The sequence below is a fragment of the Pangasianodon hypophthalmus genome, chromosome 7 (assembly GCF_027358585.1).
Source record: "Pangasianodon hypophthalmus isolate fPanHyp1 chromosome 7, fPanHyp1.pri, whole genome shotgun sequence".
In the NCBI taxonomy this organism is placed as follows: domain Eukaryota; kingdom Metazoa; phylum Chordata; class Actinopteri; order Siluriformes; family Pangasiidae; genus Pangasianodon; species Pangasianodon hypophthalmus.
In genome coordinates this window covers 20666428-20683125 of record NC_069716.1, presented here as the reverse complement: position 1 = coordinate 20683125, position 16698 = coordinate 20666428, and the positions used below count along the sequence as shown (strand labels likewise).

General features: G+C 37.7%; 2 protein-coding genes across 2 annotated transcripts; one reads left to right on the top strand and one right to left on the bottom strand.

The window, feature by feature from the left end:
- Window positions 1-282: 282 nt before the first annotated feature.
- On the bottom strand, window positions 283-1842 carry neurog1 (neurogenin 1). The gene is made up of 2 exons (XM_026918414.3): window positions 1664-1842; window positions 283-1548 (listed from the first exon to the last, which is right to left on the bottom strand). The coding sequence occupies exon 2, from the start codon at window positions 1534-1536 to the stop codon at window positions 901-903; it is 636 nt and encodes a 211-aa protein (XP_026774215.2). The 5' UTR covers window positions 1537-1548; window positions 1664-1842; the 3' UTR covers window positions 283-900.
- An 8906-nt stretch (window positions 1843-10748) lies between these two features.
- On the top strand, window positions 10749-14630 carry polr2g (RNA polymerase II subunit G). The gene is made up of 8 exons (XM_034305581.2): window positions 10749-10891; window positions 11271-11380; window positions 11477-11636; window positions 12382-12432; window positions 13347-13412; window positions 13518-13589; window positions 13708-13741; window positions 14022-14630. The coding sequence occupies exons 1-8, from the start codon at window positions 10880-10882 to the stop codon at window positions 14033-14035; spliced, it is 519 nt and encodes a 172-aa protein (XP_034161472.1). The 5' UTR covers window positions 10749-10879; the 3' UTR covers window positions 14036-14630.
- Window positions 14631-16698: the final 2068 nt, after the last annotated feature.

The window sequence follows — 16698 nt, the reverse complement described above, 5'->3', positions numbered from 1 at the left end:
TTGGATGATGGATGAAGTAACGCTTCAGTTAGCATAAAGCTTCATCACCTGCTGCATATGGACGCTGTGACCGTTATTAACTTCTGAATGCGTCATGACGCGTCTTTGTCCCGTCGCGCGCAGGGAATCGGAGTGACGCTCCAGCAGAGAAACCCTCATTATCAGCCCGACAATTTGTGTTTGAAGGATGTGTGTGTGTGTTACTGATGGCAAAGAAAACACCAACAAGGATGCATGATGTTTGTAAAAAAAAGCAATTATATTTATTCGTACAAAAAGTCTGTAACAACTTATACTTTGAGGTAAATACATAATAGAATAAATCTCTTTATATACAATAAAAATACAATATCATGAAAGCAATAGGTTTAATAAATAAAAAAAAAGAAGTAACAGTAAGAAATCCTCCCTCATGTGAAAGGGTCTTTCTGTACACTGAAGAGAACAGTATTTCCTGGGGTCAAAATACATAATGCATAAGGCCAGTTCCTTGTCTTTTTGATGGCCTTTCATTCTATTGTCATAGCGTTGAAACTGCATTTTCACGCTCGCTTTTCTGCTCTATCAACCTAACAAATTGTAAAATTGACTTTTCACCTCGGACGGCTAAAAGCAAATCTGTCTTCTCAGTTTGCAGCATCATTTCCCCCTGACTGGCACTGAGGTCGAGCTGGAAGAAAGGTGGAAAAAAAAGTGCAAAGGTACGAAACCCCTTAAGTTCAGCAATACAAAAAGTACAAAAATAAGAACATTCTCATTCGCGAAACTGACGGTAGTTAAGGCAAACAGTGAACATCTAATCTGTCTCTGGATCTGCACTCTTGCTTCTAATAAAGGGCAAAGGAAATGCCATTTTCCCTTATTAGGCTAGCTTCAGAAGATTTGGGACTAGGAGATAGCTTAATAAATGCCAGGGTAGCTGTGGTAGCAGTAAACGACGTCTGCTTGCAGAAATCCGTAATCGTCCATAGCCTCCGGGCTGCCGGGGTTAGAAGAGCTGTAGGATGGAGAGGAGCCTGAAGAGGAGGCGCTTGATGCCCATGAGCACGCATCGCTCCCCGGGCTCGGTGCTTCCGCCATGCAGCTCCCTGCCGGTGAGGAGTCTCTCGCTTTGCTCCCGCGCTGGTCCGCGATGCGGATGGTCTCGGACAGTGCCCAGATGTAGTTGTGAGCGAAGCGCAGAGTCTCGATTTTGGTGAGCTTGGTGTCGTCCGGGAAGGCAGGCAGCACACTCCGCAGAGCGTCCAGCGCATCGTTCAGGTTGTGCATGCGGTTCCTCTCGCGGTCGTTGGCTTTCAGCCTGCGGTTCTTCTTTACCACGTGAATGGCGGCCTCGCTCCTCACACGACCTCTGCGCTTCTTCTTCTGCTGCAGCTCGCCGGCGTCCTGTGCGCTGTTCCCCGTAGATGCCAGCGAGGACGCGGGCGAGGCGGCGTGCATGCTGCCGCGGGAATCCTCATCATCCGTGTGAGGAAAGGAAAAGTCACAGCTGGAGGTGTCCAGATCAGAGAACGCGCTCTCCGCTGCGGTGCACATCGTCCACTATATCTGCGGAAAACGCACGAAAGAAACGGTTAGTAAGCTATCCAGAGTTACTGCTGCTGGAATGTACTAGAATGGAGACATGTCCTGCATCGCATACAGTTCTGCATCGCATACATACCTGCTGATAGTTAGGGAGGGAAGCTAAAGGATCAGAGCTCTCGCTGGGGAGCCAAAGTCGCCCAGATAAGTTTGTGCTGAAGTTTTAAGGCACGCGTCCGTCTCGCTCTTGTTCTTCAATCAGCTCGTGTGAGCCAGTGAGCCTGGCACACGACTGGCCTCAGTTACCTTATATACCCTGATAAGACAATGAACACCCCCCGCGCTTTGGCATTTCGGTGAAGGATGGATGAATGGGTTGCATCAGGTCTGCCCCGTGCCGCACGGCGATCTCATTAGCATAATTTATGCCAGTTGTTTGTTCGCCCTCTGAAGCGTGCCTGTAATCACCGCTGGCCAATCAGAGGGCGAGAACGCTCCGAGCCACGCGAGCTCCACTGTTGCTATCCGTCCTCGGAGGAGTAAGTCCGCTTTAAGTTAAACCTCTGAAGGAAAATGAAAAGACACCACTAGCCAAACTCAGTGGAGTACACAGACCCCCGGGCTAGGCACACTTCCTCAGATGGGAAAGACTTGCCTTAGTCTGGTTCATAATTTTAACAAAGCGTACTTACTGCTAGAACTATTAATAAATATATCTTAATACTGCTATGAAATCTGTAAAATTAGCCTATAAATAAACATGTTGAAAAATATTCCATTTAAGCTGGTTTTCTTGCCTATAAAGCATGGCCTGTGTTGGGCACCGGTTTCAGAAATGGTGTTGTACTGTGTGTTTAAAAATATGTCATAGAAAAGATTTCAGATACTTTTTTTATAAAAAAAAAAAAAAAAAAACTTTTGGAATGTAAGATGCAATGTTGCAGGTCAGTGTTTGTCTGTCACATAGTTTCTATTTTGGCCGTGAAAAAAAAAAAAAAAAAAAAAACAGATGTGGAAACACACTTCCCAGTAAGGAGTGTTACAGCTGCACAAGTGTTGCACTTAAGCCACTTTTCTCATTTGAATTTGAGCCAGATGAAAGACGCCGTTAAATCATACTGCCCCGCTATGCGCCATTTCTTAAGGTTTATTTAAAGACATCTTTATGAGACAGCCATACAATTGACCATTAATTATTCAATTTATTCAATCGCCTGCATCTTGCGCCCCCTTTAGAAAGAAATAGAAAGGGGGCACTATTTAGGAATAGTTGGAGGAGAGACCTGCAGCGCTTTTCTCCTTGCGGTATTATGAGGACAGGGGGACAGTCATTTATAAATAATTACACAATGTTTAGAGTCTTCAGGCATGTATAATATATCAAAGCGATTATAAGGTGAATTGTTCCATTGTGCGTGTCTCCCCGCTCTCCTTTTCAGCTCTACACGCCTTGTCCCCCGTCCAATTTTTGCGCCTCTGCGCTTTTGTCACTCATTTTCTCCTCGGCCTGCAACACTCCAATAGCATTATTCTCATTCAAATCGTCCCAGCATGAACAAAAACACCCTGCGCTCTGAAGCACTTTGGAGCTTTTGCTGCGTGGCCTGAAGTTAGTGCCAAAGTTTAAAAAAGAAATGTAGAAACATGTGATGTAAGAGCTAGGCCTACATCTCCATCGAATGGAATAAGACTGAATAGGAGTTTTCAATTTAAAATCCCTGTTCAGGAACCAATAGGCTTCTCTCTTCTTTCCGGCTCTGTGCTCTAGGCTACTGCACTAACACTGAACTTGTTTTATTGCTTTAGTTTTAAAGGGGCCTCCGGTGGCGCTGCTGCATCTCCGACACTCCTGATGGAGGAAGAGGTCGATTTTATTATTACAACACCAACCTGTCAGCAATAACTTCAAAGACGCAAAACAGCTTGAATGCCCATTCGGCTTACTTAGGACATTAGTGATCTGCCTTAAACACGCACCTTATTGCACATATAAAGCGACTTATTTCCATAAAAGTGATGGATGGAAAATGGGTTTTGCAGAGAAGGGGCGGTGGGGTGGAAGGGTGGAAGGGTGGAAGTTTTTTTTTTTTTTTTGCCCACAGTTGAGAGGGGTTGCCAAGGAGATTTTGACAGGATTAGGCACAAGTGCACGGGATCTTATTGCATTTCAATAGCAGAAACACGTGAGAAAATGAAACAAGCGCATTACTCAAAGAAGCTTTGAGCTGCTCCTCCAAGGCAATCTTTACACACAGCTTAGGATGCAGACAAAATGTAGCCTAAAAGCGCTGGGTAACCAATGCGTAATGCAAAAAAAAGCCTTATTCAGACTTCATCACGACAAGTCCATTGACCTAAAGGAGGAAAAAAAAAACGCACGAGAAGAGATCATAACTTTATAGAGGATTGATATGAATTCGAATGGCAGGTGTGTGTGTGTGTGTGTGTGTGTGTGAACCTTGTCCCAGGCACTCCAGTGTCACTTATTAAAGACTGGAATGGGACGTGTGTGGGACAGACATCTTTTCTTCTTTTCAAGAATGCCACTCCATTTATTTCATATCTATGTGCGCAACTCGAATTAAAATTCAATTTCGGGTCTGGCCCAGCATTAATCCCCGGGTATTAACGCGATTACTGTTCGCAAAGGGTCTTTGAGTCAGAAAGTCTGATAGAAGTTTTCACATGGTAATCCTAGGAATAATCCCTTCCCCTCTCCTGAAGCCTGCGGACCCTTTTCTCCTGCTTCCAGACCCAGGCAGGGTAGAATAGGGCCATTACTCTTGAATGATAATTCATTCCTTACTCCAGTGCCTCAATTGTACCAAGACACCACTCCTCACAGCAGAAAATCACCCCCATACACACACACACACACACTCACACTCACACACACACGCACAAAATGAAAACAACTTTGTCATCAACTTTGTCACTAACTTACTTTAAGTAAAAATGTTTGTAGCTAGCAATGTATTATTCAGTGTTATGTAACCTATGTAAGTATATTTATGTATTTCATTATAACAATCTTACAGTATACATAATACAGCTTAATATTTATTTATTTGTTCACACAGATATTAATATGTAACATAAAGAAAATAATGAACTATGGCACTATTATTTCTAATAATATTAGACTTTCTCGAATTCATTTACGTATCTTAAATTATCATTTGCAGAATTTTTAGATATCTGTCTTAGGCAAATTTTTTCTAAAGTTGTCTTTATATATCAGATATCTTTCTCACCCCAGAGTTTCACTTCATATATTCAATCAATTCATTTCCTGCATTTACAACTTTCAAAACAGGTGCTATTATTAAAATGTTTTGGAATCTCATTACAGGCTATCTAAATGCTAATTTGAGGTCTGCATTGTTAACTGGACACAAAATGTACCAGTATGTGAACCTTACACTATCAATCAGGTGCCAGAGTTTAAAGACAAACCCTACAGCGAGGCATTCACTTGTCTTTGCGTGTTTGTGCAAGTGCATAATTTACCTCTAGTTTACCCTGCATTAGTACTCACAATAAGACCTGTGTCTCTAAAGACTTTATCATTCAAAGTAACCAGGGCAACTACTTGGCAAAATGTGAAGAAGCTTTGCCTACGTTATACTATCGTTAAAAGAGGACAAATGCACAGTGCTGCCCTGATTGATGATAACTACCCACACCTGACCTTGCAGGACTAACACATACATTACAGTGGGCTTTCAGCAGCCTTGTGAACTGTAGCTGTGTAACTAATGGCACGTTCTCCACTTCCTATTTTTGGTTCCTTTTATTCTCCCCAGCCTTGTGCACTGCACTGTCTGTATGCACATCTCATTATGTCCCACTTGCTTTAATGCTCAACACTTTATTAGCTATAATGCTGTAAGATAGATTTATATCATAAGCTTAAATTCAAACTTATTTAAATAATAAATAAATTGAGTATCACCACTGTAAACAAATTCCATGATTTCTTCATAAAATACTATGTTCAGACCAGTATGACTTTACATGTGTTTTACATGTGTATTTTATACTATAGCCCACTTGGAATTCTGGGTAAATATTCACAGTACTGGCAGGTTATAATGTATCAAAGGACCTTACTATGAAGCTTCAGTAGCACTTCCTTGACTACACTGTAATAGCACAGTAAATCATGCAATATCATTTATTTTACTCTAAAACTAGGTACCAATACAGTACAACGTGCCATTACTATGAATAAACACTGCAATAATAATTCTGTAAATATTAATTATAGTAAATACATGGCAACTCTGCTGCCAGTAATTTACTGTAAATTTACAAGGTTTCTTTTTTACACAGTGCAGTCTTTGCTACTTCGCTTACATGATACATGAGAAGTGAGATTCATTTAGATTTCCTGATAGTTTATTTCAGTTCTTGAAGCATTTAAATTATCTTGCAAAAGAATACATGCAAAAAGATATCCAGATATCCAAAAGGCTTTAAAATGTTGTAAATAATATTTATTCTTCAGAATAATGTGACTAGTACATTATGAAACAGCTATTTTTTATTTAGCTATTTTTTATTCAGTAATTACACATATTCATCAGATATTTTACACATGCCTCCGTAGTTCCACCCTCTTTGTTTTGATTTGTCATCAATGCCCATTTCTCTAACTGAGGCATGGAGCTGGGCGATGGCATCACTTGAAGGTGCTCAAATAAGCCATATGGTTTGAAGTGCAATAACTTGAATCTGGAGGCAACAATGGAGTAATTGAGAAGGGGAAGAGGTCCGAGCTTGACTCGGCAAAGCTGCAAAAACTCCTTCTTTCACTCTAATGAAGCTGTTGTCTGGAGATTCTGCTTTGGGTTGGGAGGATGGTGCTGGACGTGATTTGTCATACAATCTGAATCTTTAGGAGGGCCAGAGAAAGACCTCCTCTCCATATGTCTGCTTATTTTGCATCTGAAAGCTCCGGGTGGAGATGGGGGCAGAGAAGGGGACAGAAAGGAGTGAATTGAAGCACTGGACTAGGACTTTTCTTTCAGGCAAATCAAACCAACATTAAACATAGAATGTGTTGCACATAGCATAAAGGAAATAAGAGAGGTTTCTGGTAACCTTATATTCACACTAGGACATATTCTGGGCAGAATGTACATGGTGGATGATGACTAATTCTTAGGAGCTATTTTGTATTTATGGTTCTGTCATGGGATAGTTTAAATGTACATAATGTCTGGTTAATCTAGATTTGGTCTTAAATGAGTAATCGGCCATTATTAAATGGGTACATTGTTTTAGTACATTTCTACCAAGAAAGAAAGGGAGGAAGAAAGGACTAGTAGAATAGTCATGTGGTATTTACATAAAACAGTCTAATGCTGACTATTATGACTATTATTTTATTTTTTCAAACCATATATGCTTATCACAGGTGTCTTTAACTGATCAAAGAATAACAACATGCCCTTGTAAGACTAAACCAATCTCAGAGCAAAACAAGGACCACTTGAAAGAATGTGACCACACAGTAAGGAGCTTGGAAACAATGGCAGCACTTTTGCTTTAGGTGTCGCTAGTAGAGAATTCAGACCACCATGTAATGAAAGAGCACTGGCACTATACAAGTGCAATTATGCCAGGACAATAGCTGTATTGCTTCCCCCAAGTCAGTGGGCATAGTGCTGTGCACAGGAATGGTAATAGTCACTCGGCGTATACAACGTCTTTGAGAACAGGTGTGAAAGACAAGAGTGCAGAGGTTAGACTCACTTCTACTGTGTTAGATCAGTTACTCTGAAAATCCTTTTTTAGATTTCCCTTTCCTTTTGTCCTTCAGCCTCTTTAAACTGAAGTGGTCTAGACCTGTTCAACTAAAAGAAAATTTCTAAACCGTAAAGTACTACTGTGTTTTAAAAGAGAAATCGTTGTATTATCAATAAAAGGTGCTTTAAATGAGAATACGGTTCTTGAGACATGTCACATAAAGCAAATTCTCTACTATATACTAAGAAACATGCCTTGGTATTTAAATGTGTGTGGCATTTTATAAAGCCAGGTTCTGTGTTAATGTACATACAATTCAATATAAAATTAGATGCAAATTAAATGACAAAATTAAAATGTAATTAAATAACAAAAAAATTAAGCTAAACCTAAGAGAGCACTAATATAGAAAAAAATAACAAAGTAATTTGTTGGTGGAACAGCAAGAATAACATGACAATACATAAAAAACCAAACAATACATTCATTCATGAATAGTTGTGATAGTTTGTATATGAAATAGTGTCTGTTGTGGTCATTAACCCCTTATGCTCCTTTACACTTTCACCCTTAAGGCCAAATTATTGAGCTAATATTACAGTATAAAAGGGAGTACTGGAGGTGCGGAGCCATCCATGTTTCTTGGCGTCTACAAGCTTAATATAGAATACAGCAACAGAGTCTGATGTGTGTCTATAAGGAAAAGTGAGATTATGTTTGGGGTCTAGATTTGGGTAAAGGCAAAGAAGAGTCTGCTGTACACAAGAGTTATGAACTTGTCACTGTGGAGACATCTGAATGCATCCCCGCCTGCTCTGCTATCACGGGTTAATGACATGAGTGCCTCACTCTCTGCAAGAATGCAGAGCAGAGAAAATCAGGAAGTCCCCAAGGACCTCCATCAGTTTGGACAACTCATTTTGATGCAAAAACCATGCACTGCGCTCAGATATTCGTGGACATCTGCCCAGGCTCATCAACATGCATGGCCTCAGTTTGGGGCTATCTGACCTGCCTGAGCAACAATGGCGTTGCAGTCTGATCTATGGCACACCGCTGCTTCTGCCTTTATATACTTGTCAAAGAAGAGCTTTTAAAAACTGGCCTTTAATGCTAGGAAGAACTGCTATGGTACCACAAGGGATATAAAGAGTGTTTCCGCTTCTGTCTTCTCAGACCCTTTCTTGCACTGCCACATGCAATTTCTCTTTGTCATTGTCTTTTAGTAACTCTTATTATAGAGGAGCGTCTGGGCTGAAGGAAAGCGTTCTCGAAAGAGGCCCTGGTTTACTTACTTGTGAGGTGCATTCCAAACACATGGGTTTGGCAAGCTTCACTTACATCATTTATTCATTTGGCACATGCTTTTATCCAAAGCGACTTACAATCGAGGCAGATACAATCCAACCATATGGCTGTTAACTGAGCAGCAGAACTAAATTTCAACAAGTAACAAGTACACGATATTGCAGGTAGAACAGACAGACACAGCATGAGCGATGGAATCAGTTCTACTCAAGATAGTTACACACACTAGTCTAGGAGCTGTTAGTAAAACTGTAAATGATTGGTTTACAAGGCAAAGATGCATAACTTACAACAGAATGCCAAGACACATAACTTGGATCCTCAAACCCCTCAATAGGTAAATTATATCTGGTCTTAAGCTCCAGATTCAGGACCAGTTGTGGCCCATAGCTGACCCAGGATGAGGTCTGTTTTTACTGACAGTATGTGTTTATATATGTGTGTGTGTGTGTGTGTGTGTGTGTTTCAACAGTAAGCCAGGTCTAGAAACAAAACTGTTGTTGTCGCAGTACTAAAACTACCTGAATATAAATGCTAGTGATTATTAATATTTATTTAATTAACTGCACTCTTTTGTCAGCATTTTATATGTAATCAGTAGTACTTTTTTACATGTAAGCCAATACTTGAAACTTACTATGCAGTACATGATTTAAAAAAAAAAAAAAAAAACAAGAAAAAAACCTAGTCATTATTTATTTTGGGTCTGTTTGTGGTATTATTTTTTCACATATTGTAAAACTAATATTTTTATGCTCTAATATAACCAACGTTTCCCTCAGAAAATAAATTCAAACTGCGTCTTAGGTCAGCAATACTTTCCATCTCTGCTGCCACCTTGTGGCCAAACCAGCAAATAGCGTTGCTCAGCGGATTGAAGCTGCTGTTCTATTTATTTAGGATTTACAACAAAGTCAGACACAGAAGAAAAAAAACGATCAGAGCAAAAAACAAAAGCCTGACGATCTTAAAGCTTCAATTTATGATAGTAATAATTCTACATTAAAAGGAAGAGATACAGGGTTTTTCCCGTCAGTGGTATTTAATGTTGTAAAAATAAATAAATAAATAAATAAATAAATAAATAATGATAAAGTCCACATAACTTTCAAGTTTTTACATTTTGAAACAGTCTGCAGATACCATCTTAAATCCATTTTTTAAATGTTAAAAAAAATAACCTTCGAGACCATTTTTTAAATGTATGTAACATGTTAATTAATACATTAACTAAGAAACATTACTACCATGTACTTCAGGTGGTCGTTATTCACACATGAATTCATAAGACTGAAGTCATAATTAAGGTTAGCTCTTCATTAGCTCGTGATTAGTGCATGCCTTAACTCATCATTAGTTCATGTTTAGGTATTAATTCAGGTATTAATGCATGATTATTCATGTACAGTTATTGTAAAGAGATACCAGTAAAGTCAATTACAAATTATATTTTCGTTTTGTTTCCTTTGAGCCAAAAATATAACTTAAAATATAACTTTCTTCCAAGAAATTGTCAGTATAGGTTTTTTCTTAAAAACAATCTGCTACTTAATCCAGAAAGGTTCATCGCAAATCTGTCCCCTTGTCAGATTGACACTGAGAAACACTGCCCCCTGCTGTTTATTTTCCGTTACTACACTCGGGTAAGACATAAACCCTGCATTCAGCATCACATTAAAATTTCACTGTCACAATCTGAACTTGGGTATGACATTGTTTTATTATTTTTTTACTATTTTTTTTATTATTTTAAAACAAACTGTTTTTGTTTTGTGTTGATTATTGGATTACCATATCACAAGAGTAGACACGAGAAATCTTAAATTGTCACGTGACTAACAAATAGCCTACGTTTCAGCTACAAGAAAGGAAGGTTAATTTAAACACTGAGATTAAATAGAGGGTAAATAAAAGCTCAATAACATGCAGTAATATACAGCAGTGTATATGCATTACGTTCTGGGAAGAAAAATCAGGCTTAATAAATTGACTGAATGACACATGAGTGCCTTTATTTCAGATTACTACAAATAATGCTAAATGGTTGATCATTTCTTACTTGACTAATGTATTTATATTTTTCTTTTTAACGTGATGCGTTTTAGGTAAGGCATAAAAACACCAAACTTTTTCATTTTGGAATTTCATCTAAACGCTTTTAATTTGAAATCGCCTTGACCGGGAAGTGAGCTAGATTTCCGCTTTGTTCGGGAACTTGGGGCATCGAGGCGCCTATTACAGCCGCTTAATAATCTTTACACAGTATAAACGGGTTAGCACCACGGATTAAGATATGTTTTATCATGTAAGTTGTCTGTTTGTTCACCGAAACTTAGTATAAATTGATGTACTTTACTGAGTTATTGTAGCTTGCTCGTTAAAGTAGTTAAGTGCCTAACGCTTGTATAGCCATTAGCTTGTTCGCAGTTAAAATCATACGAATATTCTGGCAGTGTTTATCTGTATATATATATGTATATATATATGTATATGTATAATACACATGCACGCACACATACACACACACACACACACACACATACACATACATATGTACAGTATATGTGTATATGTATGTAGTGTAACAGGAAAAGACACTGCACTACTATGTTCATTTTTACTATTAGTTTAAAACTGGAAGCCAAAAAAAAAATGATGTGATGTATATTGCATGTTTCTTTTAGATCTCTCTGGAACATGAGATTCTCCTCCATCCTCGATATTTTGGCCCAAATCTGTTAAACACAGTCAAACAGAAGCTGTTTACAGAGGTGGAAGGCACGTGCACAGGAAAGTAAGTCCTGAGAGACACTGAGTAAGCTGCCCAGTAGCAAAGCTCATCAAGTCTTGTGGACATGTCACTGACCTGTGTCTCTCTTGCTTTTTGTAGATATGGCTTTGTCATTGCTGTGACTACAATAGATAATATCGGGGCAGGAGTTATACAGCCCGGCAGGGGTTTCGTGTTGTACCCTGTCAAATACAAGGCTATTGTGTTTCGGCCGTTTAAAGGGGAGGTTGTGGATGCAGTGGTCACTCAAGTTAACAAGGTACAGTTCTGCTTTATCATGGCTCTCCTTTATCATGCATTGTAGCCTTTAGATTGTCGTGTTGATACTCCAATCCGTTTTTGTGCATTTTTCAAAAAAAAAAAACGTGTAGACGTGTAGACAGCGAGGCTGAATTCTTGACTGATCAGAAAGTGTTGACTGATTTTCTATAGCAGCAGCTCTGACAGTAGTGCCAGCTGTAAGAAAACAAAGAAAAACATATGATTCCTGTTATAGTGAAGATTTCTGTAAGGAAAAGTATAATTAATATTTATGAAAGGAATCCCCAGTGCCAGTGCTTTGTAATGGTTAGTAAGTTTTCTGCTACAAGCAGGACATTCTGCTTTCCAGTTTTTTGATTGCATGACTAGTTGCAGTTTATTTGCTGTTTTTTTTCTGATTTTCTGAAAAGAGAAAGTGTGGTGAGGGAATGAGTATTTATAGGTGCAGTAATGTGAGTGATAACAGGAACTAAGCAATTTTAAGGAATTTAAGCAATTTCCCCCTGGGATTAATTAAGTTCTTTGAATCTTGAATCTTGAACTAACTGGTTTTGTGGACATTCCACTCCACAACATTAAAAGTAACTGTAACTGGATAAAAAGCATGCATTGTTGCACATCCTGTTTTGTTACACATAAAGCATTGCAACAATTTTGTGCTTTGAACTTGTATCTAGTATTTGAAACTTTGCATTTTTGTTTATACTACTGCCAAATCTTGTTGTCATATTTGTTTTTTACAGGTTGGACTGTTTACAGAAATTGGCCCAATGTCCTGCTTTATCTCACGCCATGTAAGCTGAAAACTTTACTACTGATACAAGTGTTTTGAATTCCTCAGTATCTTTCATGCAGCCTTGTAGTCTCCTGTCAAAGTTAAATTGTACATGGTTCAGATACGAGTCCAGTCATAACAATCCACGGCCCACAAAGCTTCTGATGCTCCTCACACATTAAACATGTCCACAAGCTTCGGAATCATGACGGATTAAATCTTTTTGGCTATCCACACTTCTGTACACTGACAGAAACGCACTGACACAATGAGGTTTTTTCCAGAGCAAAATATAGCCACTGAATTGTTCATGTTATGTAACGAGTTTTGTTTGAAGCAGTCAGCAACATGTAAACATGGTTGGCTATGTCAGCTGAACAGCTTTTTAATGAAAGTATACAGTTCTTGGCCCTGTTTAGTGACAAATTTTACTGAATCACTTTTTACCATGCACATGTTACCATAATCTATAATAATAGTTTATTTAGAGGAAGTCCAATTTAGTTCATTTGCACTATATACACACACACATCAGTAGTACAACAGAAACACACATGTACTTGAGTACATGGCTAGGACCCCTGTCTTTGTTTTAACTGCAAATTTATTGTAAGATGCTTGTGATGTTGAAGTTCATCAAGTACATACATCTTCAGTAATAGCTTTATCCTAGTTAGAGTCATGGTGAATCCAGAGATGATCCCGGGACCAATGGCCATGAGCCATGAATATACTTCTGTCTGTTGCAGGGCACCATCAAGTTTACTGTTCAGATCATTTGTGCAAAGTATTCATAACCTGTCTTACTCAAAATGGGTGGCGTTTTGAATAGACAGTTTTTTTAGGACTGTAAGCTGTTGTTACACCAGAAACTGTATGTTTTTTATTTGTTTATGGTTTAGAATATTGTCTTTTTGTTTCTTTTTTGTTTAGTCTATACCCTCAGAAATGGAATTTGACCCGAACTCCAATCCTCCCTGCTACAAGACAGTGGATGAGGTAAAGTGGAGTAGAGATTTTAATGATGCATTGTTTTGATTATTTATTCTGTCTTTTATGTAGTTTACATGTTAATGTAATTTCTTTTATGGTTCTCCTTTATAGGACATTGTTATCCAGCAAGATGATGAAATTCGATTGAAGATTGTTGGTACTCGAGTAGACAAGAATGATATTGTAAGTTAATGGTTATTTATTCTTGTTGTAAATCCCAGCAATATAAAATCATTGGTTAACATTTTTGCCCTTTGTGTAGTCATTATTCATTCTCATTTACATACATTTTCTCTTGTAGTTTGCCATTGGATCCCTCATGGACGACTACCTTGGTGAGTATTTTGGATACTGTTTCTGTATCTACTTTATAGATGCCGTTATAGAGCCAATTTGGCCTTGACGCATTATTGTTATGCTTAATTAAAGTCACTTAATGGATTAATTAGCTTTATACTATGAGCGTTTGCCAAATTTGACGAGCCTTTCCCAAATGTCAATGATGGTAGAAAATTAGGGACATATTTAATTGAACCTTGTTTAATAATACTTTTAGTAGATTGACATGTATTTTTTAAAATGACATTAACTTGCCTTTTTTTTTTGTCTTTTCAGGTCTTGTTAGTTGATGTGTCTGTCAAAGAGCAGTCATCTTGCAATATGTTTGTACATATTTTTTTTCCTGCACTACCTTTTAAGCAGTGTAGATCTAGATTAGATTTTTTTTTATTATTATTTTTTCCTATAGAACATGTTTAAACATTATTTTTAAGCTGGACCCTCAAACAAAATGGGAACAGAATATAAGTGAAGGAGTCTTTTAACTGGATTTAAGATCAGCACAGACAGTATGCAATATTATTGTGTTTGCCTTAGCTATCTTGCACCAACTGAGGGTCTACATAACTGGTCAGTAAATGAAAGCATTTTGCTTTCTATGCATTTTGATGAGGAACATAAAGATATTGCCAAGCTGTATACGCTGCTGTTTGTTAATGACTTCTTACAGAAAGCTGAGCCTACTTATTTGCTATACATATTCAGTCATTATATTTGGTTTAAATGCCCATCTGAGATGACTTCCAAGTGTTCATCTTACTCCTGTGCTGTACCAACTATACTGGCATGCTTGTAAATTGCAGTATTTGGTGACTGTAGGCTTTCTGTATGCTAGAATACATGATTGAGTGTATATACTTTTATAAACAGGTCTTGTGAACATAACTGTTTTAGTGTCTTTTTTTTTGGCATCTTTGATTATTCAAGTGAAATAGATAAGGATCAATGTCACATTTCTGAAAATGTTTGTTACTTAGGTAAAGAAAAAGCCAAGATGGATGTGCATTAACCAATAAGGAGAAAGACTAGGATAGTAGTGCTAGTACCAGTTTGGTATAGGGCCTAGTGCATCAGGCGAAATATTCCATTTAAGTGAGCAGTGTACATGAAGTTTAGAAGTGGAAAAGGGTTTCAGTTTGACAATATACATAGTGATATTTAGTTTAATGTCTGAAATTAATTTAAATTGAAACCTGTATTAGGTGAAGTTACTTCTTTTCACTGAAGATCCTTTATATGTCAGTCATTTAGTTACAGCATATTGAATTTTAAATAAAAGGATTTAATTTGAGATTTTAGACATCTGTGTTTTCCAAATCAAAACCATCAAACTGGTCATTCTGTTCTGTGTAGTGTTAAAATACTGTACACAATACTGTCATGTTTTCATCTCACAACACACTAATGGAACATCTTCAGTTATCTCAGTCTATTAGTCTTGCAGCGTTTTATGGTCTGCTATGGTTTTACTAGCGTTTACTAGAGCTACCTTCAGCAGTGTGTTCTTTTAAACATTTGATTTAGATGTTTTAGATGTTTTAGTTCTGTACCTCAGATGCCCTGATTTACTGGATTTGACACATTTTATATCTTCATGTTAACATTTTGTCAACTTCCTTGTGCATGAACTAAAACAACTGCATATATCTGGAAAGGAAACTACTGACAAGCCACAGGTCCAGTTTATGATATCCATTAGGATGGGATTCTGATATGACTGTAATCATTATGATTTCCATTATGGTTGTAAAGGTTTTTTTTTTTCTTGCATAACATTTACAGAGAACAAATATGCATAATGGGCATAAATATTATACTTTAATAGGTATGCCGAGCTCATACCTCATTGGCCTTTTTTTTTATCAGGTACACCTAACATATACAGTGGGGATCAAAAGTCTGAGACCACATTGAAAATCTGATTTTTTATTTATTTATTTTTTTTATTTAACATCGGAAAAATTCTAAAACTAATTCTGAAAATTCTAAAACAATAAAGGAAATGTGTAACATCTTGACTAGCCAGTAGTCAAGATGTTGCCCAATTTTTATGTCACTATTAAAAAACAGTCTCTAGAGTTTATTCTGTATAACTGTTGTGTGTGAAGTTCCCAGGAGATCAGTAGTTTCTGAGAAACTCAAACCAGCCCATCTGTTATCAACAACCAGATCACACTTTTCCCCATTCTGATGTTTGATGTGAACATTAACTGAAGCCCTTGACCTGTATCTGCATGATTTTATGCATTGTGCTTCTGCCACATGATTGGCTGATAACGGCATGAATGTGCAAATGTTCCTAATAAAGTGGACGTGAGTATACTTTAAAAAGTTAAAAAGTCTGAGACCACGTTGAAAATCAGGGATTTTTTTTCTGTAAAATTGGAAATAAACAGAATGTTTTAGAATAGAATTGAAATATTTTGAAATTAGATTTTCCTCATGCCTTATCTCTTCTACTGAAGCATGTGTTCAGACGACACTAAGCAGCACTTAGAGTAATCCATTCTTTTATATAAAATTTTCTAGGAATTCCATTTTATATGAAATTTGTTCATGGCTGTCTATATGAATGGCACCTAATTGTCACCACTTCAGTTAGCATATCTTTAACTATAGATTTAACTCCATTATTAGACCTTGTCTGAGCATTAAATTGCTAGAAATCAGCTGAGACCATGCCGCACATGTTGTCCGCCTTCTTCTCTATTTAGGTTTTCTGAATTTCTGCTACAAGCTGTCAGTCATAAGGAAAACATTATTCTCCTGGGTCAGATGTGATCACTGCCAAGAATAAAATTTTGGATCTGCTAGTGGGAAAGTTTGTCTTAAGGCCAGGCGGAGACATAATGGGGAACAAGACACTGTCATTCGCCAAACATCAGATAATAAAAATTCCCATCTGTGGTCCCAACAAATTTCAGTTTGAAAATGTGCCCCTGAACTCACGTGG

What these genes read in the sequence shown, in the direction of transcription:
- neurog1 (XM_026918414.3), bottom strand. Translation starts at nt 1,536, where the DNA reads ATGTGCACCGCAGCGGAGAGCGCGTTCTCTGATCTGGACACCTCCAGC.
- polr2g (XM_034305581.2), top strand. An exon ending in GCTACAAGACAGTGGATGAG is followed by an intron (nt 13,413 to 13,517) that starts GTAAAGTGGAGT and finishes TCTCCTTTATAG; the next exon opens with GACATTGTTATCCAGCAAGA. An exon ending in GAGTAGACAAGAATGATATT is followed by an intron (nt 13,590 to 13,707) that starts GTAAGTTAATGG and finishes TTTCTCTTGTAG; the next exon opens with TTTGCCATTGGATCCCTCAT.